Below are 26548 nucleotides of genomic sequence, written 5' to 3'. Positions count from 1 at the left end.
ATATAAATGATTATTTAGCTGAGTCATTGACACTTGACAGGATACCTATTGATACGAAGTTTGCCGCGTTAATGTTTTTGCGAACGCAGATCACTTCGCACGTGCTTTCGCATTCTCGGAGCTTATTCATTGTTGAACCGGCGGCCTTGTTGAAAGTGACCGCACCCATAATATTACAGTTTATTTATTTTACTGTATTACCTAAATAGTTTTCGCAATCTTGGGCGGGGGCGTGTGTCCTGTGGTGCCAGCTCCCGCGGGCGCAAATTGCCGCGCACTTGTAATCTAGAACTTTATCAAAACATTCTAGAAAATTGATTTGAAAAAACACACTTCTATAAACTGGTAAGTTGTGTATTGCCTTATTAATTACAACAAGTACCTAATTGTATGTAAGCATGGCTTAAATATTTCTAGGTTTTGTCTCAATATGTAAATTATAAAAACAATATACAGAGCCGGCTTTAGCGTTATCGGCGCTCGGCGAGTGTTTGGCGCCTTTTTCAGCTGACTACAAAAAAATGGGTGGGGATTCTCAACTTGATGGTGTGTTGGGGGTGATAAAATGATATAGCCGACATTGACAATCAATTTTGCTCTTAAATAAATACCCATAGGTACGAATTGCATTATAGGTAGGTAAGTTGCATCACCTAGGTAGTACCCAAGTTGTATGATTGAAATATGATCATGGGCATGTTGATAATTTCAATGCAAGTTTACACATAAATAAGCTACCTAGACATTGCACATATATTGATACAGGTAGGTAAGTATATACTTAAATAACTTTGAAGTACAGAATGCTGAGTGGCCTGCATGATTGTAGACATCACTAAGAGGACCCTCTTTAAACGTTCGATAACAGTAACAGCGTTTGGTGACCAACAGCAACAGCTGATAATCTCGAATCTATAATGAGACAGTGTGAAACTACACGAAAAAAAAATTACTTTTGTTTGTTTGTAATGGATAAACTCAAACACTACTGGACCGATTTCAAAAATTCTTGCACCTCTAGAAAGCTACATTATCTGAGAGTACCTAACATTTACAGTAACACGGGCTATATTTTATCCCGCCGCGGGCAGTAGTTTCCGCGGGACGCGTTTGAAACCGCGGGAAAACGGTAGTCTATTTATACTATAGATGGGAATACATAATATTATTATCGCGTTTATATTGATGGATGTATCTATGCAGTAGTGGCGTAGCATCGATTGGCACCCGGGGCGACTACCTATTGAGAAGAAGTGCTTTGTTTTTGCTTTTAGAACTTGTTAACTCCTTTGAACCGCTTTAAGCACTTCTACTCACCAAACTTTCAATCCTACATAGAGGGCGGTTTGGTAATGATTGCACCCGAGCGCTACATGAGGTAGAGACGAAAGATGGTAGGTATGGTATGCGTTTAGAAATATTCCATAAAAAAAAATATCGTTAAAAATCGCCGCATTGATTTTGATGAAACTTGGCAGTACCTAAATAATAGGTAAAGCTGAGCCCTGATTCATTCAGGCACCGGTTCAGACACAGTTCAGGCAGTAGGTACGGTTGTGGAAATCGCTGCCGCCTGAATTAAGTAGCTCTTAAACTGTTGCTACTTTTAAAGAGAAACTTAAAAGCTACTAATTGTCCTCTTCTTCATAGTCATATTATTATATATATATTTTTGTATACCTTATAATTTATATACCTTTACCATGTCCTTTGTAGTTCTTTTACACGGTCTGTCTATTTTCATTAGAAACTAGCTTTCGCCCGCGGTTTGACCCGCGTCCCGTTGCCGGATGGTGACAAAAACTCTCCTAACACCTTCTCCCAGGTCTAAGTTACCTCCCCTCTAATTTTCAGCCAAATCGGTCAAGCCGTTTTCGTGTTATGTCGTGACAACGGAAAGCGGGTTTAATTTTTTTTATATAACAGTACCTTTGTGCTACTACATTTTATGTTACTTCTACTTCTTGTGTACATAAATGTTTAAATAAATAAATAAATAACAGGCTGCAGCTGAGTACCAGTGTTTTATGAGGACGACTGGCTTTCTGACCTCCTCAACCCGGCTACTCCGGCAACCCTTTGGTAAGACTGGGTTGTTAGACCTTCTGGCGTCTGTCTACCCGCCAAAGATGTTCAAATGACAGCCTAAGACTAAATTGATGCCTCCATGCTAGTAACAAGGTTTCAACTATTGTAATAAACTTTTCCCTTAAAGTGGTCTTTGTGGGTTTACGCCAACAGCAATATCAGTATTAACAAAAACAATACTTTATTTCCAGTAAACTACCCGAAGAAATGGATCCAGAGAAAGAAGAGTTAAAAACACAATTACAAAAATTGCTGCTCGCCGTCGGAAAAGGGGTGATAGAAGAGGTTGAGGATGTAATTAATTGGTTCGATCAGGATCTGGCGCGAAATAAACAAGTACTAGCCGAACTGTATGCCCTCGGCACCCGGTGCCCTACACAGAATGATGTCATCATCAGTGCATGCTTTAACAAACAGCCCGATATCCTGTATTATTTATTAAAGAAGACCAATATCTTAGACTACCTGATAGACCCGGCAAATGATGAAACAGTAGTACACAACCAGAGAAAGAAAGCGATCCAACACGCGCTACACTGCGATGCTTTCTGTATGGTCGAAATGTTATACGACTATTGGTGCGGTGACTTGTATTGGATAGGACATGACGTACGAAAATTTGAGGCTCTTGGCAGGCTGCTTGAAGACGCTCGCATAGTCAATATACGACGTAGACAACAGTTACTTATAAACTATCACTCCCTCATTATGTTCAATAATTTCCAACAAAATATCTACAAAAGTCTTCCCACGAAAACTCCAAGTGAAATCACACGCAAAGAATTGGTTACTGCACTGGTTCGCGTATTGGTTATCTATGATAAGTTTTCGGAACTAGATATGGTTCGGATCCGACATGATTCAGATGTTGAAGAACGTCAACTGAGAAAACATTTTGCAGACAGAAGCAGCATGTACTATAAAGGGCTTGCAAATGTAATGTACGAAGTTTATTATCGCAAGATGGACTTTAATGTTTCCTTGCTAATATTAGAGAATTTACATCTCCTTAGAGGTTATTTAATAAAACGGTTCAATAAGACTGAAAAATACTTCAAAGATCATTCGGAAATAAAGATCCGTTATGAAAATGCGGCAGAGTTGTACAAACAAACTGAAAGTGCAATCTATCACTTTGTCTACCGCACTTATGAAGACTGGAGGCTGTACCTACCCAAGGAGAGACTGATTACAGTAGAGAAGCATCACATGGGGCGTCACGAAGGTCATTTAATAAGAAACCTAACGTTAACGTACGATTCCCGTAAATTGTTTAACGGTTCCGTAATCTACTTTGAGCGAAAGAGATTCAAATACTTGTTGAAAAAATTTAAAAGAATATTAAAAAAACATATTCTCGGACGGGACCCGTCATCAAGTTGGATACAACAAGACTCTTCAGAAACGATTACAATTTTAGATAATAATTACCTAAAGCCTATTATGTACATGAAGAATCATTATGCTCTTAGAAAAATTATTGATTACATACAGGCTATCGAGAGTACTAATGGCCTCAATTTGTTAATGATTGAGAGAGTATTACAAGTAATCGGAGAAATGACCAAAACCTCTAAAGATTCTTGTCATATTTCGAAATCTACGAAAGCGTTCCTACAAGTAGCACTGTCGGTGGAGACTACTCATCTGATTCACAACATCAGGGAATTCGTGTCCCACGCGTACAAGGGACAGCTGACCACGAGGATACACAGCGAGAACCAGCATAAACAAACATTCCATCAAATTTTAAAAGATTTGAAAGAAATTAAGGAAGTATTTATTGCGATTCTTAAAATTTATAAATACAAACTTGATAAATCGTTACTAGAAAAAGGTTTGAGTCTTTTAAACAAACGACTTGAACAATTGCCTGACGCAGCATCACAAAACTTACAGATAATTCTAACCCAATATAAAACACTCAGAGAGGATCTGTTTTTAGAAACTAGCGACTTTGTTCAACAAGTTTGGAATCCCACAGGATTCACTATTCAACTTCTTAAAGAAATTGTATGGATTGGGAATAACAGAAATGAGATATCGTTAAAAATACAGAAAACCAAAACTAGCATGGATAACAGTGTTATTGACATATTACCCAACTATATTCAAAGTATAAGAAGATGGCTGGAGCTTATAGCTGAAAATAATAATTATGTGAGTATGGCAAACACAGAGTTATCCAAATATAGAATTAAGATACTGCCTGTTTGTCCCAATATGAATGAAATAAACAAATGTCAAAACAGAAGAAAGGGAATACAAAAAAGAAGCGGAAACCAGCAAGTAAATGATGATTTGAAGGCTCTGGATGACGTAAAGGATTATTCAATTCATTGGAAATCCATAAAAAGGATTCTAAGGTTTTGTCTCGATGAATGTGAACTATTTGCTTCCATACGTCAACCTTTGAGTTTCGCTAGCTTAGATGAAACGAGTAAGCCCGATAATGTGAATTTAACAAAAGTACATCACATTATAGAAGAGATGGAAGCCGTATGTTTAATGCACACTTCTACACTCGCTTGGTTAACCGGGAGGAGATTAAGTCTATGGGGTTTGCAGATTTACAGATCTTATATAAGTGATTCCGCTTCCAAGTCGGAATATCCATCATTTACAGGAATAGAGACTATGTACGATATCAACGTATACAACAACAAGGCTGTGCAGGCAAATTTGCCTAATGTAAAAAACTATCAGTTCTGGAGGACAGTTCAAAAAGAGTTGATATTGTGTCTAATCAATAGAGTAACGTTACTTCAAGGGGTATTAGGATACCCGCAAGTGGCATCCGACGCTCAACTCATTCGGAGATATAAGCAGGACAAGAAGTTTCGAATAGAATTGGAAATGCTACTAGCGGATATAGGCAATGTGTTAGGTCAGTGTAATAAGACTATAAAAATCATGAAAAAACCAACACAGTTACTAAGTGGAATTGACTTGGGCAACGTTTTAGATCACGGCGATCCATTTCTCGAGGTGTTAGCCGGTGTCTTCGATACGTACGAGTTGCCGAAAGCATATGTGTGTAAAGCTAAAGAGCTTGCTGGCGACAAGCAAGCAATCGAGGCACTGTACGAACTGTTCCAATCTGACGTGGACCACTCGACTATCAAAGGCAGTGATTTGAGCAAAATGAATGATACTCAGAAGATCCATTACGCCGAATTCCAAAAATCACAGAACTGGAAAAGCTATGCACATATTTTTTTCGTCCCCATGAAGTATAGACCCAATCCACCAGCTAATCTACCAACCAACCCGCCGACCAACTTACCGACCAACTAACTTTAGTGCCGGATTAAGTTCTGATTTCGAAAATTCTTCCAACTCTGATGTTGGAAAGGTCTCTCATAGAATTTACATGTTGTACTCAGGATAGTTTTATAGAATTTTTATTTTGTTTATATATTATACACAAGTTTTTTTGCATTATTTTAAAAGCCTAATTATTTGAATAATCAAAAATATATCAGAAATTTATTTTTCATATACCTAGACTGTTTTGTATTTCAGAAATGAGTGTCTATCTATTATTCATATTTATTTGCATATCATAATGTTACCAATCTATGGAGTTTCTTGCCGGTTCTTCTCCATAAGATCCATTTTTTGGAACCGAGCATCTAGCTATTGACGTTTCTTAAGCGCATGTGAAAAGTCTATGTGAAATGAAAACCTTTGAGTGTTAGATTGCAAGAGCCCTGGGGCCCGATTCTCCTATATAATTTTACTTAAGCGACATACTATTCACGTTCGACTCGATTCGACTGATATCCGATCCCGACTCGATTACGATTGAAGCGTATGTGGCATTCCGCTATTTTTTCTTTGAAATAAACGTTTTTATCCTTTTCTGTCATTCAATAATGAATCATTTTGTCTGCAAATGATTTACGATTGCAAAATGATTGTACAGCAAACTACCGTATAGACCAAAATTACCAAAATAGCAGACCAATCGCACACCAATCAAATGTCAATCGAATACGATTGGTCTTTTATTAGTAGCAGAATGCCCGATATGGTTAAAACTGCTATTGCGATCATATTGCGATTCGATTTCTAGTCGATTTTGACATTATTAACTTAGGAGAATCGGGCCCCTGACGCTTCATCCGCTGTAGCTGCTGTCAGACATAATATTTTATACTTTCTATACTTATATATAAAGAGGAGAGATTTGAACGTTTTTATTGTCACATAGGCTCCGTAAGTACTCAACCGATTTGAAATTTATTTTAATATTTGTACGCCTTTGCGGCAAAACATAGCGCACTTAGTATTATAATAATAAGATCCTTATGTGATACACCTATGTTTTACAAATAAATATTTCTTATTCGGAATAATTCGTTTACTATTGGAGAGCTACCATTCCTGAATAACAGAGGCTAATTTTTTTTTTCGGGGACGATAAAAATTCCCCTTGAAAAAAGCTAGTAAGTAACTAATAATTATTATTAGCTATATCCTACTCAGAGAGGATTCAAATCTGCTAATAAACTAGGTACCTACCTCAATATCGCGAATGAAGTGCGAGTAATCACAGCGTAATGTAGGTATATTTGATAAACATAAAACATATACTTTTGATAACAGGTACAACAATAACGTGTTCACATTGGTTGTACCTACATTAGGTATTTACCTTTTTTTTGACATCATTTATTTATTCTTAAACATATTAATAATTAATGATTTTCCTAGATGATGACTAGATGGCGCTGACCTAGGTAAATGCAAGGAACGGAACGTCATATAATTTCTGGTCGTAGGTATAACGAAACATGACATTAACAATAAAATGGAACAGCATGGAATGAAGGAGAAAAGAAGTCAGTCAGATTATAATCCAAATAAGATTTTGAAAACTATTTGTTCAAAAATCTGAATTTTTTGGGTGTCAGCCATAGACATAATATAGTAAACAGGACTGCGCACCTAAACCCAAAAAACTAGCCGAGTGAAACAGTTAGTACCGAGGCCGTCTGTCCCTTTCTAATAGGGTGACCACAAGATTAAGCTATGTGAGACAAATCTGAATTTGCTAAGATTATTAAACACAGATTGGTATTTAAATTTTAACTTACGCAGTTTGTGAAATTACAATACTAATATAGGCTTTTAATAATTAGCGGGAATTAGCAGTGTAATAGCAGGAAGATTCGAAGTGAAGACTGTTTTTTTTTGTATTTTTGCTTCACATATAGACTGCTGAGCCGTTTATGTCGATTTTCTTCATTTTTTGGGAAGCTATAACAATAGTACAACAGTTTTAAAATCCATCACCCATATTTTGACTCATTACAAGAATTCATGGTCACCCTAGTTGTTTGATTTACGAAAATGTTATTATTAGCTAACCTGCGGAACGATATATTGCAACCACCATAGGATTCACTTTTACAAGTATAAACGCAACACTTTTTCACCATTTTAATAGTTTGAATTGATTTAATACAATAAATATAAACAAAATTTTAAATGCTGATTACGCGCCAAGAATGTTCAGGGTTACCGCTAGAAAAAAAAAAAAATATGTTGTTTATGTTTCAAGAATAAATACGAATAAATTAATGCGATTGTTATTAATTTGTTGACTTACAATTGTTAAAATAAGATAAAAATATAAGTGATTCAATTGGTTTTTTGGAAAGACAAAATTGTCGATCACAACATTTTTTTATGCTGGCAAGGTGTTAGAAAGAGACATACGGCCTCCGTTCTAACTATCCCTCTCGGCTCGGATTTGCCTCTGTGTATTATGCAACAAATTTAGTACCTTATTTCGTTGGAATAGGGTTCATTTTAGAAAATATATATTTTGAGCGTGCGCAATCTTGTTTAGTATATTACATCTATGGTGTCAGCTCAAAGGGCTCGGTGCAATGTTTTTTTTTACTTGGCAAAGGCACACTCACGCAGTAGGTACAACGCCATCTGTCACTTTCTTGGGAACTATTTTTTTAATTATCAAAAAGAAACCTATTTATAGTAGCTACCCCTCAACAGTAAATCTGGTTGATATGCACAGTATCTAGGTCCGTAGCATGGTACCTACTTCAGCAGTAAGAACTATCGAAAATGTCCAGTCAACTGTGGTCAGTAACGACGTTAAAGTTATTTGAAACTAAAGATTGGAAATAACAACTCTAATTCCTAAATAATTGTACCATATTGTACCTTTCAAATAGGTGCCGAGTGTGAATCACCGTACTTACTATTTACTGAATAGTAGCTACGTGGTTTTTATACCAAAGTTGGACTCATTATGCAACAAATAAAGCATTATTTCAATTAACATAGACGCCTAATGAAACGTGTTTAACGAATTCCGCAGAAAGGCTAATTAGTTGTATTAAGGTATTCAAAGTCAAGGTGTGTTACATGATGATATTTAAAAATGCTTATTAGGGGCACACCCTCTATTGTTTAACTTTCAGCCTGTATTTGAAACTAAAATTGTATTGTACCTACTTGTTTTGAAACGAAACTATTTAATTAGAAAAATGAGTAACTACTTAGACTTTAGATAGAATTATGTTAATGTTAACCTGCTATTGACGAACTGTTATTTTTTATTTAGGTAGGTACTTATGGATGATTGAAATCAAATAAGTATTTCTACATCCGTGGAAGTGTAAAATATGGCAAACATTCGCCCGTTTCAATAATTTGTTAAATAGAGTGTCAAGGATAATAACACTCAAGTGTGATTGGCCGCCCGGTCCATCTTCAGACGCGTTATAAGCTCAAAGCTATATTTAAAGACAAAATTGTCTCAAAGCAACTTTTAAATGGGAAAAGTTATTGCTTTTCAGTCATTCGAGTCCGATATTTTTAATACACAATGGCTGCCGTAACCCAGAATGGTGAAAAGTTCATATCAATATGAATAAATTACTTATGCCCAAACAGGACATGGCTGCTATCAACAGTTGAGGAGTTCCCTAAGTTAGATATAAAGGAGATTTTATTAGCAGAAAGAGGTCTATTACCTTCGCTCACCTAACGAAACGCAGCATCAGGCCACTTCACGTCGGCTTTGGTTTGAGCATGACCCTTCGAGGCTTAAGCCATCTCAAATACGACACCCAAGAACTGGTCACAAAAAGGTGATTGAAGTCGGTGAAAAAGCAGTCAACGTCTAAAAAACAGTGATGTCCTACCTTTAAGACCTACTAAATTTTTGCAGGTGTACCTAATCTTTCGCTAACTTTTCATTCGGGCGATCAATCTGCCTCGTTAGTCTTATCCGATTGCCTTGCCATCTAAGAGAATTGAGGAATAGGGAGTGCACTTATTGTCCCTGTAGCTCTGGAGGCGGTGAGATAAGCCAACAGTCTGGGTTATTATAATTATGTATGGAGATCAATGAGAGTTGTACTGTTGTCATCACGTGTGTTCGATCAAGATAACACACAATGAAACATTTATCTCAAATAAGAATTGGTCCATTGAATACTTAATAATGTACATGTTCCTGTGCGAAGTGTGCGGATGTACTTATTCTGGCCATTTCATGACTTAAATCAATCAACGTGGGTCAAACTTCTTGGTGCCCCCTTTTATGAAAAGAAAAAAAATAAACTGACAGAAGAAACCAAAAGAGGTCGTCTACATTAACATAAATAAAAAGGCTAATTTTTGTTTGTTTATTTGTATCTTTAAGACATCCTTCATTGCGCCCGATAAACCGATCGATACAGATACAGCTGTTGTATGATAAGAAAATGTTAGCTTTGTTAAGATATACGAAGAAGTCTGACGGAGGAGGTAGCTTACCTTAGTACCACTATTCAGGACACCAGCTCCACACCACAACTGACATTAAATTTTTGCACGCCTGCAGAATATAGTGAAATTCTAGGCTTTAGGATCTTGCCTATTTAAGTTATGAAGTAGGTAATCTACGAGTAAAGAGAAGAAGAATAGACTGAAAGAATTGAGTACACTCGACACACACACACAACAGCCCGGGCGTAACCAGGGCATGCCACTAGTATCTGGATATTGGTGTCGTTGTCAAAATTTACTATGTCACAAGAGAGGTTAAATGGGCTAAAAACTGGGAAAAGGTGGTCCTACAATCTGTTAACACTCACCATGTCTTCAAAATTCAAGAAAAACAAGTGTGATGTATAATAGTTACCTACTTGCACGACTGTTTAAAATGTTGAATAAACGATTCAACTGTCGGCGCACTGTGGATGGAGCTTTATAATATTGTTATTGAAGTTTTATTCAACGGGGGGCAGAGCGGTCAATATCGCTTTCAGTAACGTTTGAGCCTTCGTCAAGCGAATACTATGGCTGATAAAGGTACAACACGCAAAATAATTTAACAATTAATAAGACGAATAATACTGTATCTTGATCTGTGATAAATGTTCTGATTTCAGTTGTAAAACTCGGTTGTAATACATTAGTCCGGCACTATGCAACTGCTCAGGCTCCGACTATACCAAAATGCGATTTTGTCCCGAAACAATACACAGTAAGTTTTTTTGCCGCCATTTTAACCTAATATTTTACCTATTAATCACCATTTTTTTAAATCGATTTTTTTATTACCTACTTGGATGCTTTACCTTGATGACTTTTCCATTTCATTGTTGTGACCCACAACTGAGAATCAGGAGAATTGGCTCAACGTGCTTCAAAGAGTTTTTTGAAATAAACGCGGGTGGAACTAACTGATGCACGGTGACGTTGAGCCACTCCTGCCTTCTATAAGAATCAATCTTTCTTGAACAGTGTTGTAGGTAATAGAGGACTATAAAGTCTCTCTTTTACTCCGGACAACCAGGAATAAGCAAAAGACCATTTTCTAATATCTAAGATTTTTTAATTCTCTCTAACATCAAAGAGGATAAAACAAAAAATAACCAGCTTCTAAATTTCAGGGACCATCTTACCAAAAGACGGATAAATTGAAAGCTGATCACCTGCCCTCAGTACTTTACAATATCTACAAGCGGCCTATGCTGATTAACCAGGGTTACAAACAGTGGTTGTTCGACCACGAAGGCAGGAGGTACCTCGACCTCTTTGCAGGAATCGTCACCGTCTCCGTGGGACATTGTCACCCGTACGTATTTTTCTAAAACCCAGACACCAAAGAGCGGAGAAGTTTGAAAAAAAAAAACAATAGTTTAGTTATTAAACGTCTGATCTCCGTCAACTCAGCGGAATCCACTGACCGGTTAAATTCTATTCGTTCATTTTAAACTTCTTCGCTTTGTTGGAGTCTGGCCCACAGCGAGTACACATGAAAAACTATTTCTTTTTCTACGGGTTTTTAGAGTTCTATAAGTATTTCCATCGTAGGAAGATCCATCTTCAGCCTTTTTTCGTCCTATTTCTGGGTCAGGCCTCCTCTTACAAAGAGCTATATTGAGTTTTATCACCACGCTGCTCAATGCGGGTCGGCTGTCTGCTCATTTGAAATTTGAAACAATTACTCAAAAAACTCTTGCTCAAAAATATCTTTAGGTTAACAACTTTCTGATATTTACAAAGTATTTGAATATTAATTACGTGCTTACTGACTTTGGTTAATGCATTCATTAACAAATCTAAAAGTGAAATTTAATTCCTACTGTTATTGTTGTATTCCAAGTACCTATCAAGTGAATGTATTAAATTGTTGTTTTGTGTCTACAAAAGGTAAGGTAGGTATGTAAAATATTTATTTTTCGTATACGGAAAAGTTTTGTAAAGGTTGTCAGAATGCCATTCACTTCTACTGTCGCATAAGTCCCTTTGTCTCATAAACTCGTATCGATCTCTTCAGTACAAAATCCTGTATGACCACTACAACTACTCAAATTAATTATTTACTGTATTGTCATTTATAATTAATTTAAAAATACCGCGTGATTTCTCCGAAAAGGTAAGGAAAAGTAATTGCTAGGATGGTCATGTAGGTACAGTCAGCAACAAAATCCCAGGCACAATCAAAATGAAAAAAATATCTTGACAATTAAATCTGACGTAATGTCACGATTACAGGCCACAATAACTGGCCTTCGGAGAAAAGTACCAAAAAGTTATTATACCAAATATTTGTTAAACAAAGCTTTTGAATTTGAAATTTTGAAAATTTGAATATATGAATATATGTAATTTATTTTGAAAAGATTTACTCACTTTTACTCAATCCTACGTTCAGTATATTTTGCTTTTTTTGTCAAACATATGTATAGGTAGAAAGTACTATTGGTACGTAGCTACAATTTTAAACTGAGTTTTAAACAGAAGGCACAATCATTAAGTAGTGATTTATTTTCTCTTTCTCTTCTAGGAAGGTGGTTGGTGCCTTACAAGAACAAATACAGACGCTGTGGCATTGCACGAATATCTACCGTCATCCGAAACTGTATGAATATGTTGAGCAGCTCACATCAAAATTACCTGGAGACCTGAAGGTAAGACTTTATTACAGCCATAGCTGGTCTCAGCGTCTGAAAATGTAGCTTAAGTTACTTAAAGTTACTCCTTGTTAGTTTAGCTATCTGGGAGTGAAAGTTTCGTCAAAACCAAGCTATTTCAGAGGCTAGCCGGAAAAACAGACGGTCAAAAATTTTTATTGTTGGAGGTAAATGTAGGTACTTACTTATTTTAAGGTACCGTGTCATGTATTATGTAACGCACGCATAGGTTCCTATTGGATATGCACTTAATCAAAGCAGTCGTTTTATGACAATTTTTGTTTTGTATGTGAATTAACTGTTTAACTTTTTTAATCTCATTATTTTTAAGTCGATAAAAATCGTGTAAGCTGGTCCAAGCTTCCCCTAAGATTGGTTGTTGGATAGGTAACATTTTTACGGCCGTCATCCCAACAAGGCGAATTTCGAAATAATAATCTTAATTATTACAATGACATCTATTTATAACCTAGTAAAAAGTACTCACGCCATATATGTTTTGACGCCAACTCAAATAAGTACCAACGTAATTTATCAGAATTATAGATTATAGGTTCCCAAGAGCCATTATCGAACAGAAATATAATAAAACAAAAAATAAACAATGACAAATTGGTTCTTAAACAAAACCAATTTGTTGATATTATCCATATCTTATCGTTGCACTTGATTTTAAGATCAAAGTTAGCAAGTTCAGGGAACGTGACCCGCAAACGCAAAATAACAAACAAAATACGTAAGTATTATCAGCAGAACAGAATATTTTGATAGAGAAAAAGGGATAACTTATAGCTTGCTTAATGCACTTTTGTTCTTATATTTCTTACTCATTCTTAATGCAGAAAGGAGGTTGAAACCTCCTGGACTCCTGGACTCTCACAAGTTTGAGTCTTACCTGAAGTAGAGACCTGCAGAATGTGCACCTGCCTGTAATTTAAGTTCTTTCGTATAAGATAGCCCAGGGATGGCGAACCAATGGCACCAGTGGCGGATTTACCAATAGGCCAAGTAGGCCAGTGCCTAGGGCGGCAGATTTAGAGGGGCGGCAATTTTTTTTTTTTACAGATTTTTTTATATAATTATATGAGTATGTGATCATGAATTTTAAAATATTCCAATAGCGTTTCAATAAAAATAAAATAAAAAAATCCGCTCGCTTCGCTCGCGGTTTTTTCATCATTTCTGGTCTATTCTGCGCACTTTGAGTCCTCAATCTAACAAAAAGTTAAAGCACCGAACTAGCAAAAACAACTGACGCTCTACGCTGACGATTTCTAAGCTGTTTAGGAGGTGGAGGACTTTCGTGTACTAAAACTCAAAAATTTTCGCGCTCGCTGCGCTCGCAGCTATTTCACTTTACACTGGTTTTTTTCAAACTTGTTTGAGTATTTTTGAGTTCCAAGACTCCAAAATTTCACGCTCGCTACGCTCGCTTGACAGTGACTTTTTTCTAATTTCTTTAGGTATCATTGCGTCCCACGGCTACGCTCGCGGCTTCTTGTCTTTGCAGTGGTTTTTTTTTCACATTTGTTTGGGTACTTTTGTTTCCCAACCCTAAAAGATTTCGCGCTCGCTACGCTCGCAACTTTTTGTACTTTACGCCGGTTTTTTAAAACTTTTTTTGGTACTTTACTGTTCCAAAACTCAACAATTTCGCGCTCGCGCTCACGGCTTTTTCACTTGATACTGGTTCTTATAAAAATAGCTAGAGCTTTATAAGTTTGCAGTGATCTGTCTCCGGTTTCTTTATGTTAAACCCAGCGAAAACTACCATTAATGATTACTACACGATTTTTAAGTACTTCAATTACAATTTTAGTCCGTGATTATATTTTGTCGTTTTTTTTTTCGGGTGCCACCTGATGCTACGCCGCCACTGATCATAGCACCCGAACGAATGAACCGATTTCAATTTAGTTTTTTTTTATTACAGGTTTTTTACGGGCGAGTGTTCTTGGACATGTTTGATGAAAATCGATTGAGCTGTTTAAAAGTTACAGAGGTTTTCCGCTTTAAAGTCGCTGTCAAATAAACTTGTTAGGTCAACATTAAACTCTGCGGTACATAGCGGGTTGCAAAAATAATCTAGTAAGAGTAACTGACAGAAATATCATTAAGTTCACAATCATTAGGGGCGGCAAAAATTGAATGGCCTACTAGCGGCAAATTTCTAAAACCGCCACTGAATGGCACGCGTGCCCGTGGTGGCACGCAGCTTAATAATTTGGGCACGCCATTATTTTGCAAGTTTTCAATTGAAATGATGTACCTACCATAACCACGTACTTTTAAATATTTTTCGTGGATTCTTCCCATATTCAGAATAGAGCCTATTTTAATAAGAGATCTAAGCATTAATTTAAATTTGAGAAAAACAAGTCCCTTCGTCATAATCTTTTACCTTTTCATGTTAACTTTTTGCTATAAAGGCACGCCTCTATAATTATCATTGTGTTTTTTATTTAATTTGGCACGTAAGTCAATAAAGGTTCAGTATCCCTGAGATAGCCCATTCATCGAGAAAGACTAGGCTACTTTTATGCAGGTGCTCGTAGATAATAGATCCCCTTGGATGGGGCTAAAACCATTGGCAGAAGCTAGTCCCTATGTACAAGGACTTTAATCTATACTAATATTATAAAGCTGAAGAGTTTGTTTGTTTGAACGCGCTAATCTCAAGAACTACTGGACCGATTTGAAAAATTCTTTCAGTGTTAGATACCCCATTTTTCGAGGAAGGCTATAGGCTACTTTTTATCCGGGTTCGTGCCGTGGTTCCTACGGGATGCGGGTGAAACCACTGACAGAAGCTAGTGATAACATAAATTGTGTTATGCGTACGCTACGTAATTCCCCAATCCCCATTATCTCTATCTATCTCAGTTTAATGTGGTTTAATTTACCACTACGTAGTTCTACCTACCTATCTATTTTAAATACGTAAAAACGTTAAGGTTATCATATCTAATCGATGATTAATTAGTACTTATTAGATACTGTTGTCCCGTTTTTACCACCTCGATTGAAGTGATCGACGTACTAGATAAGATATGTATTTGCGTAGTAACGGCTAAACTGTTTCACTACGCCAAGGATCGCAAGAAATGCGCAGCTGACTACTAACCTCAGATGAATCCGGTTAGACTGGAAGCCGACCCCAACATAGTTGGGAAAAAAGGCTTGGAGGATGAACTATCAGTATTTGCAATTTGATTCAGATTTTTATAGGTCTCGAACTTCACAACCAAGTTTAAACTTCGGTCCAGCCATGGAGAACACAATGACTAGTGGAGGTGCCATAACGGAAAATCGCCTAAAAAAAGGCACCTACCTGCATTACGGCATCTTCGCTCATCTTTCCTTACTCTGTGAGTTCAGCCTAATTTCCATGGCCTCAATTCCAGGTGGTCTACCTCGTGAACAGCGGTAGTGAAGCAAATGACCTAGCATCTATCTTAGCAAAGGCCTACACCGGCAACCTTGATGTGGTGTCACTGCAGAGCAGCTACCATGGCTGCTCCTACGGCCTGATGGGACTCACCGGCACCCAGTCCTATAGGATGAAACTTAATGTACCTGCTGGTTACTACCACGTGAGTACACAAGTGTTTTAAAGGACCACCATCGCCATATTCAGAACCTCTAATGAACACGTTCTAATGAATTCTTACTCGTTTTTTTTTCAAATAAGATCACTTCGTAAGTCAATTTTGTCTACTTATTTTGGATACAAATTGAAAAAATGCGCTGTCCCTTTTCTCACTGGAGGACAGAAATAACAAAACTCTAGTGTGTAGAGATGATCCTTGATTCTTAAAATCTATTGCTAATCATCCCCATTCCACAATTCCATTCCATATTTTCAACTTATTAATTTAAATTAAGTACCTATATACTTGTTAATTTTTATTCATTGATTTTATCATCAACATAAAATTTTATTACTAATTTCGTTCTAGACCATGTTACCCGACCCGTATCGCGGTATCTGGGGAGGCTGTCGAGATTCACTGTCGCAAGTGCCCGGTGCTTGCTCATGTCCCGGCGACTGCGTTACCGCAGACAAATATGTTCACCAGCTCAGCGAGGTAAGTACCTAATGCATTTAGCATATTAAAGAAAAAACTTACCTGTTAAACAATTACGTTGTTTGTACAGATATTATTGCCTTTTTGGTGGTACACAAATTAGTGTGACTATATTTATGATGCTGCCTGTACCTACAACATCCGTTTTTCATATTTTATCATATCATATATTAGGTAGACCTGAAACATATTACAGGTCATTGATATTGCAAGTTCACAAACTCCGCATTCGACGAATTTGGCCCGTATTTTTATTAAAACTGGATTTGTAGTACCTAGACACAGAAATAGAAAACCAGCGGTCCTTTCAATTTCTTATTAAATAAAACTTTTTATTCGTTTTACAGCTTCTTGAAAACTCGGTTCCCAAAGGACGTCTAGCAGCCTTGTTCGCGGAATCCATACAGGGCGTTAACGGCACCGTGCAGTTCCCGAAAGGTTACCTGAAGAAAGCCCACCAACTCGTCAAGAAGTATGGAGGCTTATATGTAGCGGATGAAGTAAGTGTTCAGCTACGTATATTGTGCACTTGTAAGTTTTAGCTACCCCCATCATGTTCCTTCTTAGGCCTTTTATGTATAAGGCCGCGGTAACTCTTTCGAACAATCCCGCAGCCTCGGCAGGTCTTAGCCCTGGTGGACCCGCTAAAGTTTTAGCTAATAGCTAAGACCTTTTATCTCAGAAAGAAATGCTGATTCTCCAAAGCCCACCGTCTATAAGCAACAGCATCATAATATGATAGGAGACGTTAAGAGTTCTCTTTTCGTTTTAGAGATATTCGAAAAATCACCTACATTATGTTTTAGTGTTGACTATCAACACCTAAACAAATGTCAATTTCAATCGTACCACTTGTCACCATATAAATTTTATCATATGATCTATTTCTAAGGTTCAAACTGGCTTCGGCCGGACAGGCGACGCATTCTGGGGTTTCCAAAACCACGGAGTGATGCCAGACATCGTGACCATGGCCAAGGGGATAGGGAACGGCTTCCCAATGGCTGCCGTGGTCACCACGAAGGAGATCGCAGCCGCGCACGCTGGCACGGCGTATGTCAACACTTTTGGTGGGAACCCCATGGCTACCTCCGTGGGAAAGGCCGTTTTAGATGTTAGTATAATTAATTTTCAGTTTTTTTAATAGTTTAAATCTTTGCTGATTCATAGCATCACGTTTGAACTAATCTGGACGTTCATAAACTATCTAAATTTTTATGAGACAAAATATGGTTTGCTTTCTTCTTCATTTGGACAATGGATATTTAACATCGCGATCGATGACGATATCTGTAGTTAGGTGTGACCACTTACATTTCTAGAGATGTTGTAAATAGATATGACCACTTGACTACGAAATGAGGCTAAGGCCTGTGTTAAGGTCTTCACATTTGGATATTTAGATCAATTACTTATACACCCTAACTGTGCAATATTATTGTAAGCTACTGGATAGTACTGCCTAGTTAAACGCCAGGCTACTAACAAGCTCCTAATCCACAATAACGTATTCCAGGTAATCGAAGAAGAGCAGCTTCAGCAAAACTGCAAAGTAGTTGGAGCATACTTTGTGGAACAACTGATGCAGTTGCAGAAGATTCACCCGATAATCGGTGATGTGCGAGGAAAGGGTCTCATGTTAGGGCTCGAGTTTGTCGTCCCTGGAACGAAAGACCCGCTCAGTGTGGCCGATGTGAACATCATTTTTGAAGACATGAAGGATATGGGTGTGCTTATTGGACGCGGAGGGCGGTTTGGCAACGTGAGTTTTACAATTATTTATTACACACACACAAAGTACCCATTCCAGACTGGAAATATGACACGCCCATAGTGCCCACTACGGTAGATCCGCCATTAAATATTGTATATCAGAAATGAATAGAGCAGCAGCACATAATATTTTGTTTTGTTTCCACAGGTGCTTAGAATAAAACCTCCGATGTGCATCAACAAACAGGACGTGGACTTCGCCATATCTGTACTAGATCAAGCTATCAAAAATTATACATCATGTGTCTGAATAAATCAAGAATGCTGTTTTGGAAGATATCAAAATGACACATCTAGGGATTTACAACAAAAGTATTCGGTATAAAAGATACCGATGTAAATCAATAATAATCGATAAAGATTCTATACCTATGTTAAGTAAAGATTTTATTGTTATGTGGTGCGGCAGTTTAATTATAATGTCCAGAAGGAGACATCTCAAACAGGCTAGAAAAACATATTGTTTAAGGCCGCTAAAAATACTTGTGCGCTTTCTTTTTGCCAAGAGAGTGAATATAATGTAGCCTTTATCTATAAAGGTATACCTAAAGCCATAATATAGATTGCTCCATATTTTCTCACTGAAATCGTTTCGTCTAAATACACAGGTTAACATTTTTACCGATTATTCTGAAAAAATGGTCACGTGAAATTGTGATATTGTCAACGGAAAATTCAGTTCTTGATTTTATTTTGTATAAGATTTAGAAAAATACACATTAGGCGCTCCGAAGCCGGTCAATATAATTGCACGATAAAAATAAAGTGCAATTAATATTTTATTGGTAAACATTTGCACAATATTATAACATTGCACAATTATACTGTGCGATCCAGGAACCGCCTCACACAATTGTGAATAAATATGAAATGTAATGGAAATAATGTTTAAACCTATATAATCCTTGAGATTAAATGTTTATGATTATAAATATGTATGGCGTCCATAGACGGTCAATATATAGCGAAATATTACGACAAAAACATAGCGCAATAAAATGTTGCTTGCTAAGAATCATTGCGCAATCTTCAGTTTGCACAATATCGTAATATTGCGCAATTACATTGAGAGGTCTAGGGACTGCCCAATTTGTTACGCACAAGATGCGACGTTTCAGCAGTCTTTTGTTTGTGTCAAATTTGAAATGCCAAAATCGCATTCCTATGATTGCCTAACTGTAATGAGAAATAAACAAATCAACCATTTTTTAAAAACTGTGTTTGTATACCCCAGATTCGGGGAAACCTTCACACACCCAAACAAAATAATATTGAAGGACTACACCAGTCTAGCAACCACATCAGATATTCTTTCCATCTTAATCTGTTCAGCCTTTTTATCGCTAAAGCGCAACAAATTGTATGCGTATTTATTCAATCGTCATGACAAGATGATCACATATCCACGGACCAATGGGCGCAGCATTGCCTTATGTTCGACCGAACTGTGCGTGTGGTTAAAGAACAGCCCTAACCACGAGTTTATTTTATTTAAGAACTTCTTCAACGCTTTTAAATAATTTCGAGCTAAAATAATTTAAAGAAAATTCTTGAAATTGTTATCCACAAAGGGACTTGACCGCTAAAGTAATTCATTGACACTATGGATGTATCTTTGTACGCGATTATCTTACTCTCGGCAGAGCTGATTTTGATACGGTTTTCAGCATTGTATTTTTCAATTTTTCATTTTTTTAATTATTGAAGTTGGTTTTCAAATTCAAATCATTTATTCGTGGTTTTATTTACATATTTTGCAAACAGTTTTTGACATTTCCGTCTTTGTCATTGTCAGTGTCATGCGTGCGTACGTCTGTCAGCAGCTGATCGTTTGTTTTAGGATCAAGGATATTACTGGATATTACACAGTATTGCACTATCTTTATTTAGACGAATAAACACAGATTTTGGTATTAGCTGACTACATTAGCTTTCCCTATCAATTGTATTATAATACTCCTGCAGCCAGTGCTATCCTACACCATTACATTATGGTCGTAAAACAATAAAGTAACCTATCCAACCGGCGCATACAATATAAGGATTAACAATGGTTTTCAAGTGCCAGGAAGATAGTTTTTTGAAAGAGGTAAGTACGTTAGACTAGTAACAGTACAAGTGCTATTAAATGATCTTAGAAATTACAACTAAGATGGAACTTAGGTTAGGACAAAATGAGCATCAGATTCACCAAATTCCGTCTGCTAATTATTGCGTATGGAGTGTCAAATGATTAGAGAGGCCTTTATGTGGCAGTAGACTTATATTTCTATGCTACGGTCACCATTTCCAGGTGTATTCTTATTTTGTCTTTTTTTTTAATTGCTAGATTCATACAAGTTTTAATTAACTGATGAAAATATCAATAAAATGTTGCAACTAGCACATATTTCATAAGTAACTGTTCATGTTTCAGTTTACATCAAAAGTTGTTAAATGTGAACCAACAAATGAGCCAGTGGTAGAATATGGAAAGACATCACCATTTGAAGGTTTCCAAGTCACTTTGGAAAACACTATACTGTTCCCAGCGGGCGGTGGGCAAGTATGTACACAGATTCCATGTTAATTACAATACAAAGTGGATTTAAAAATCCAGCATTAACTTAGAATGTTTTAGAAGAAAGTTTAAAATACATGCTATACTGCTTACAATTCAAACAAAATTATCTCCAGAATATCTGCTTTTTACTACAGCTTTTCACAATTCATAGACACATGGAGAATATAAAAAAGGTACTTTCTATTTGTCCATGCATAGACATTAAAAAAAATCCTAACAATATTGTTATTTAGTCAAAAACTACTGATTTTCTACTCTATAGATTTCTGTCTACATGTAATGACCGCAGAATCAACAATCAGTTTTGTTTTATAGCCACATGATTTGGGGTGGCTGAACAGCACCGAAGTGGTCCAAGTACTCCGCAAAGGTGATGAGGCCCTACATTTCACTAAAGATCCTATTCAAGTTGGTACTGTTGTAGATCAGAAAATCAACTGGGAAAGGAGGTTTGACCATATGCAGCAACATTCAGGTAGCTTAATTATTTACTTATGATTTAACAGTAACCAGTTTTGCGAACCAATAATAGAAAGGAGAGAATATTCCAAAATTAAATGTTTTTGGTATACCCTACATAATTTTTTGCAAGAGCTAAATATATACATTATAATTCAACTATGCAAGCTGCAAATTAGTTGCTATAACATCAATTTGGCATTTATTCTAATTAGCCCATTTTAAGGCCCAAATTCACAGCTAAAATAAACACCAGTTTTCATTAGTGCTTTAAGAAAAAGCCTTAGCCACCCAGTTAATATTCTCTAATTTATACACTTCAGGTCAGCATTTACTCTCTGCGATATTAGAAAAGGAACATAATCTACCGACAACAAGCTGGTGGTTAGGTTCGGATGAGTGCTACGTTGAGTTGGACAGTGTCAAAGTTAGTAATGACGTCATAAAGGCCACAGAAAACAGATGCAACCAACTAATTACGGATGCCATACCAGTTAACGTGAAGTTCTGTAAAGCTAACGACCCTGATTTGAATGAGGTTGGTATCTTATCTCAAAATATCTTATTTACATTGAACTGCATATATTTATTTTGTTGTAATAAAAATTATTCTACATAATCACCTGTGTTAAAATTTTAACATCTAGTCCTGCCACTTGAATTTGCTTTGTTTATGATACTGATTTCTGCTAATAAGAAACTAAAAAGGATATATGTATTTTAATTTATTTTTAGGCTCATACAAGAGGGTTACCAAAAGATTGCATGGAGACAATACGAATAATATGTATTGGAACTATTGATGAAAACATGTGTTGTGGTACTCATGTTTCCAATCTCAGGTACAATTTTTTTTTTCGTATTACACTGAGAACCGACAGATTTTTTAACATCAAAGTACACACAAATTATTACACTGACACCTATACCTACTTGAAAAACAAAATACACATTAAGAAAATATTTTTAAAAAGCTTTTATTTATTTTTCAGTCAACTGCAAATGATAAAACTGATAGGAGCAGAGCCAGGGAAGAAAGGTAAAACGAATCTCAAGTTTCTTGTTGGCAACAGAGTCACAAAAACTTTTCAACAAATGTTGGACAGAGAGAAAGCAGTCACTGGACTACTTAAGTAAGACATCTTCATTCAACCTGGCCTGACATTTATCATTTTTTGACCCATACAACTCAATAAGAATGCTTCATTTTCTTAAAGAATTACTCCTTTCCAGTGAAATATATTTTGTTTAATAATCATCTTAACACTTACAACTTTTAATTATCTTATAAGAACATAAATATGATATTCCAGAAACGAACCATCGAAACACAAGGAATTAATACAGAAATTACAAAAGAATTTAAAAGTGGCAAACAAGAACCTGCAAACTGTGCTCTTAGACCTCGCTCAGTATGAAGCGGATAAAATAAAGAGGACCCAACCAAAGCCCAAGTACGTGATCATGTTTAAGAAAGAGGCAACTCCTGAATTTAACCGGGCTGTAATCAAGGGGTTGGAGGGAGAAGGGATGTTCATGTTCCTGGCTTCTGAAGAACCGGACAAACCGAAAGAGGGACAGATTATTATACAAGGCCCTGAAGAACATTGCAACGCTTTGGGAGATAAGTATGTATAAAAATATTGCTATATTGATTTTTTATGAACCTTTTTCTTACAACTTTCTTACAAATTCAATACGGTAGTTTCCAATTGGTCAAATTCAATACTTTTAATGAACTGTCAAAAGCGGTTACTTCCTATATACGAAAACGTAAGCTGATCAAAGATCAATGAACTCAATTTTTCCATTAAAACGCTAAATGAAAGTGACATTATTTTAAGATGCTTTACCACATGAGTATAATACTTAACTTATTTTTGACCTAGTCAACTGCCCTATTATACACCCCAACAAATTTCCCAAAAATAACCATAATACAAATATTTTCAGAATAACAGAATTACTGAAAGGTAAAGGTGCATTCAAGAATGGTAAGTTCCAAGGCAAAGCTGGAGACTTGACCGCCATGAATAAATGCAAGAAATTAATTGAGGAATACTTTAATAATTTATAAGTAATTATTATATAAATAAATACAGTAAACTAGTCATATATTGGTTCATATTTTACTTCATAAATATTGCTTTCACAATAAAACTTATGCTAAGGAATGGAGTGATAAACAAAAACAGATATATTTTAAATACACTTACACTATAATAAAACAATATTGAGTACCGGTATTCAGTAATATATCCATACAATTTTTGAATACAGTGTTATATAAACAACAATGATGCCATTGTGCTTTTATTTATCTTTCAACATATTATTTATATTTTTAAATATTAGATTATAAAAAAATAAAAAAACATTTAAAAATATAAAAAATAGATGGCCACCGATATCGGGCACAGGGTCCAAGGTACCGGTGGTTAGGGTCCCAGCGACAGAAACCTCCTCACAATACGCGCCGTATCAAGGAGTACTGCCTTCTGAATCAATCCCTTGATCCAGCCGCCCAACGAGAGCCTCCTGAGGTGTTGGTTGAGGCTCTTGGCTATTAGACCATTGGCCGTAATGACAATCGGCACAATAACAGCCGTGTCGACATCCCACATAGCGACCACCTCGTGCGCTAAGTCAAGATATTGTTAACAACAATGATTATTGTTATTATGTGTTAATTTATTTAAATTACCGACAAATACTCTACTTCATATGGCTTAGGAAACAGTTAAGTTTGAATGTGAAAACATACACAAACAAATAAAATAACATTAGGTATTTTCTACCATGTTTATTGCACACTACCTTGAAAAAGTGACTATTTTTTGGAACTGGAAAAAACGAATTCACTTGCTTCAAATCATAACTTCACTTAATATTACCCAAAAATTAAAGATGATTTTGAAATATAAATAATACACAAATACTAAATGCAGTATAACCAGATATAATATCTACGGGTCCTATAACAATCCTTAACACATATATGTAATATAAAATTCGTATATTCAAGTTATGTAATAAATTACTCTAATTACGACACAAGTAAACTACTTACTTTATCATACTTCTTCAAACTGCGATGCGATAAAATGCTTCTAATCCATACTGAAATATGGACAACCTATAGCACAATATTGTTACATGTTTTTAAAACTGAATCTAATTGGTAAAAATACCCACAAAATAGTGCTTACTATAGCACTATAGTTGGCAAAGTTAACAAGAATGGAATCTTATTTCAGCTGTGTGATAAGGTTGTTCCTAAAAGAAGTTATCCAATCGAAATTGAAAAGGATACTAAAGTCCCATTAAATATTGATGAACCTGCACAGGACAGCTACTGCCAAAATATCCTGAAATGCTTGTGCTAGGCCCTGCGCTTCCACTATCATCAAAAAGTTATAGTTTACATAAATAATTGACTAAATACTCCCTTAACATTATCGGAAAAGTTTATCATCCTCCTTGCAGTCAATGGTATTCGACGCATTGATGCTGGCAATCAGCTTCTCAATGCCAAGATTGGTCCAGTCTTGAGACAAATCATCCAGGTAGTTGTCGAAATCGACGAGATCTTTCTGGACCCCTCGTTGCAGCAAGTGTGATACTGTCTCCAAGACATACGGTGATTCTAGAAAGAAATAACAATATGTATGTATAGTCACAACTTACGAATGATTCATATAATAGGATATAATATAATAAGATATTAAACAACAAACAAACAAAACTTTAGACAATCAGTAAATATTCAACAAGTATTTTTATATTCCTTCTCTACAATTATTTGACTACAACATTATAAAGGAAAATTATCCGATTTGAAAAATTCTTTCAGCATTACATAGCTCATTTATCGAGGAGAGCTATAAGCAGGCTAGGGTTGTGCAGAAGTTCCCACAAGATGCAGGTAAAGCCGTTGGTAGAAGCAAGTAATAAAGTTGTTAGCTACTTACGGAACATAACCCTGTTGGCATCCTTGAGCTTCCACCTTCCATCAGCATACTTGTGCAGCTTGATGGCTGGAGTGTCAAGATGCTGCATCATCCTCTTGTTATCCACCTGGAGAAGAAAATTCAATGTTTAGATTAGATAACAAAAATAGGAGGGATATTTTGAACATACTTTAGAACCCTACAAGAGGGAACAGCTAGATATCAAGACATTGAGATATATCATAACTTCATTCATTATCAATCAAGATGCTTACTGCTGACATCAAAGTAGTATTTATTTCAAAATCTTCTACATCTTTGAAAATTCCAATATATTTAGCAAAACAAAAGTAGGCTTCATACAACTTTTATACTCCTCCTTATTGATTTCGATAAAGCAACCCATGGTAAAGTGGCATGGTGGCATCCACCTCCTGGAGTGAGCCCAGATGTGACTGGCAAAATCAAGGTTAGATTTGAGATTTAGTATAAAACTTACGACAACAAACACAGCTGAAGGGAAGTGCTCAGCAATCTTCTCCGCTATCTTTTGTCCGGGGCACTTTTCAACCGTATTGTCTTTGAAGTTCTCACAGGCGGCATAGTAGCCAGCTATCACACGGTTGTCAGTCTGAGCCACGGTTTCAATCTGAAGGATGACAAAATGAGAAATGAGTTTTTAATGTAAGAAAATTTGAATAAAACCATGATGATAATTAATGCAATTACTAGTCCAATGGTATTTTGTTAACGTTGACAATTGAGATAACTTAAAACCGTATCATTCCAAAATCATTAATTAACCTCGCAATAACAATTTACTAAATCGCAAATGGATTACCTGTGTCAGGGCTATTTCAGCCATCGGTGATAAGTAATGGCTGTGGTGGAACAGGGGAACTGTGTCCACAATATCCAGGTCCTGGTTTTTAGCTCCATCCCTGATTTTTGTGGCATCAGCTAGAAGGACCCCGTTCACAGCGCAGTGCGGGTATTTGGCAGCGTGTAAGATAATCTTGGCATAAGCTGCCGTTTCTAGTGATACTTCTCCCATTGTTTTGTTAAAAGTAGATCGAAAAAAGCAAGAGGAAACGAATCTCTTAAATTTTCGGATCTCCTCCTGTACAAATTCTAATCGTAGATGTAAATTGACTTTGACAAAATCGAATTGTCATGTCATGT

The 26548-nt window shown here is 36.3% G+C and overlaps 4 protein-coding genes across 4 annotated transcripts; 3 read left to right on the top strand and 1 right to left on the bottom strand.

Moving 5' to 3' along the window:
• The first annotated feature begins 51 nt into the window (after nucleotides 1-51).
• LOC124635116 lies at nucleotides 52-5591 on the top strand. Its single transcript, XM_047170909.1, has 2 exons — nucleotides 52-345; nucleotides 2280-5591. Exon 2 carries the CDS (start codon nucleotides 2296-2298, stop codon nucleotides 5383-5385), a length of 3090 nt encoding a protein of 1029 aa, XP_047026865.1. The 5' UTR covers nucleotides 52-345; nucleotides 2280-2295; the 3' UTR covers nucleotides 5386-5591.
• A 3935-nt stretch (nucleotides 5592-9526) lies between these two features.
• On the top strand, nucleotides 9527-19609 carry LOC124635202 (alanine--glyoxylate aminotransferase 2, mitochondrial). The gene is made up of 10 exons (XM_047171024.1): nucleotides 9527-10422; nucleotides 10503-10597; nucleotides 11007-11191; nucleotides 12407-12530; nucleotides 15938-16126; nucleotides 16493-16621; nucleotides 16969-17121; nucleotides 17514-17735; nucleotides 18138-18383; nucleotides 18543-19609. Exons 1-10 carry the CDS (start codon nucleotides 10410-10412, stop codon nucleotides 18642-18644), a joined length of 1458 nt encoding a protein of 485 aa, XP_047026980.1. The 5' UTR covers nucleotides 9527-10409; the 3' UTR covers nucleotides 18645-19609.
• A 584-nt stretch (nucleotides 19610-20193) lies between these two features.
• Nucleotides 20194-23529, top strand: LOC124635203 (alanyl-tRNA editing protein Aarsd1). Its single transcript, XM_047171025.1, has 8 exons — nucleotides 20194-20483; nucleotides 20811-20939; nucleotides 21273-21432; nucleotides 21740-21954; nucleotides 22152-22258; nucleotides 22409-22549; nucleotides 22730-23044; nucleotides 23370-23529. The coding sequence occupies exons 1-8, from the start codon at nucleotides 20445-20447 to the stop codon at nucleotides 23491-23493; spliced, it is 1230 nt and encodes a 409-aa protein (XP_047026981.1). The 5' UTR covers nucleotides 20194-20444; the 3' UTR covers nucleotides 23494-23529.
• A 675-nt stretch (nucleotides 23530-24204) lies between these two features.
• Nucleotides 24205-26528, bottom strand: LOC124635204 (ER membrane protein complex subunit 8/9 homolog). The gene is made up of 4 exons (XM_047171026.1): nucleotides 26208-26528; nucleotides 25866-26015; nucleotides 25388-25493; nucleotides 24205-25062 (listed from the first exon to the last, which is right to left on the bottom strand). Exons 1-4 carry the CDS (start codon nucleotides 26418-26420, stop codon nucleotides 24872-24874), a joined length of 660 nt encoding a protein of 219 aa, XP_047026982.1. The 5' UTR covers nucleotides 26421-26528; the 3' UTR covers nucleotides 24205-24871.
• Between the last annotated feature and the right edge of the window lie 20 nt (nucleotides 26529-26548).

Source organism: Helicoverpa zea, chromosome 12, assembly GCF_022581195.2.
Source record: "Helicoverpa zea isolate HzStark_Cry1AcR chromosome 12, ilHelZeax1.1, whole genome shotgun sequence".
NCBI classification, from domain to species: Eukaryota; Metazoa; Arthropoda; class Insecta; order Lepidoptera; family Noctuidae; genus Helicoverpa; species Helicoverpa zea.
Note: the sequence above shows the minus strand (reverse complement) of the source record. Positions and strands in the feature narration are given on the sequence as shown.

What these genes read in the sequence shown, in the direction of transcription:
- LOC124635116 (XM_047170909.1), top strand. Translation starts at nt 2,296, where the DNA reads ATGGATCCAGAGAAAGAAGAGTTAAAAACACAATTACAAAAATTGCTG.
- LOC124635202 (XM_047171024.1), top strand. An exon ending in TCCGTGGGACATTGTCACCC is followed by an intron (nt 11,192 to 12,406) that starts GTACGTATTTTT and finishes TTTCTCTTCTAG; the next exon opens with GAAGGTGGTTGGTGCCTTAC. An exon ending in TACCTGCTGGTTACTACCAC is followed by an intron (nt 16,127 to 16,492) that starts GTGAGTACACAA and finishes ATTTCGTTCTAG; the next exon opens with ACCATGTTACCCGACCCGTA.
- LOC124635203 (XM_047171025.1), top strand. Translation starts at nt 20,445, where the DNA reads ATGGTTTTCAAGTGCCAGGAAGATAGTTTTTTGAAAGAG. An exon ending in TCCCAGCGGGCGGTGGGCAA is followed by an intron (nt 20,940 to 21,272) that starts GTATGTACACAG and finishes TTTGTTTTATAG; the next exon opens with CCACATGATTTGGGGTGGCT. An exon ending in ACTCATGTTTCCAATCTCAG is followed by an intron (nt 22,259 to 22,408) that starts GTACAATTTTTT and finishes TTTATTTTTCAG; the next exon opens with TCAACTGCAAATGATAAAAC.
- LOC124635204 (XM_047171026.1), bottom strand. Translation starts at nt 26,420, where the DNA reads ATGGGAGAAGTATCACTAGAAACGGCAGCTTATGCCAAGATTATCTTA. An exon ending in CTTCAGCTGTGTTTGTTGTC is followed by an intron (nt 25,494 to 25,865) that starts GTAAGTTTTATA and finishes TTTCTTCTCCAG; the next exon opens with GTGGATAACAAGAGGATGAT. An exon ending in TGCCAACAGGGTTATGTTCC is followed by an intron (nt 25,063 to 25,387) that starts GTAAGTAGCTAA and finishes ATTTCTTTCTAG; the next exon opens with AATCACCGTATGTCTTGGAG.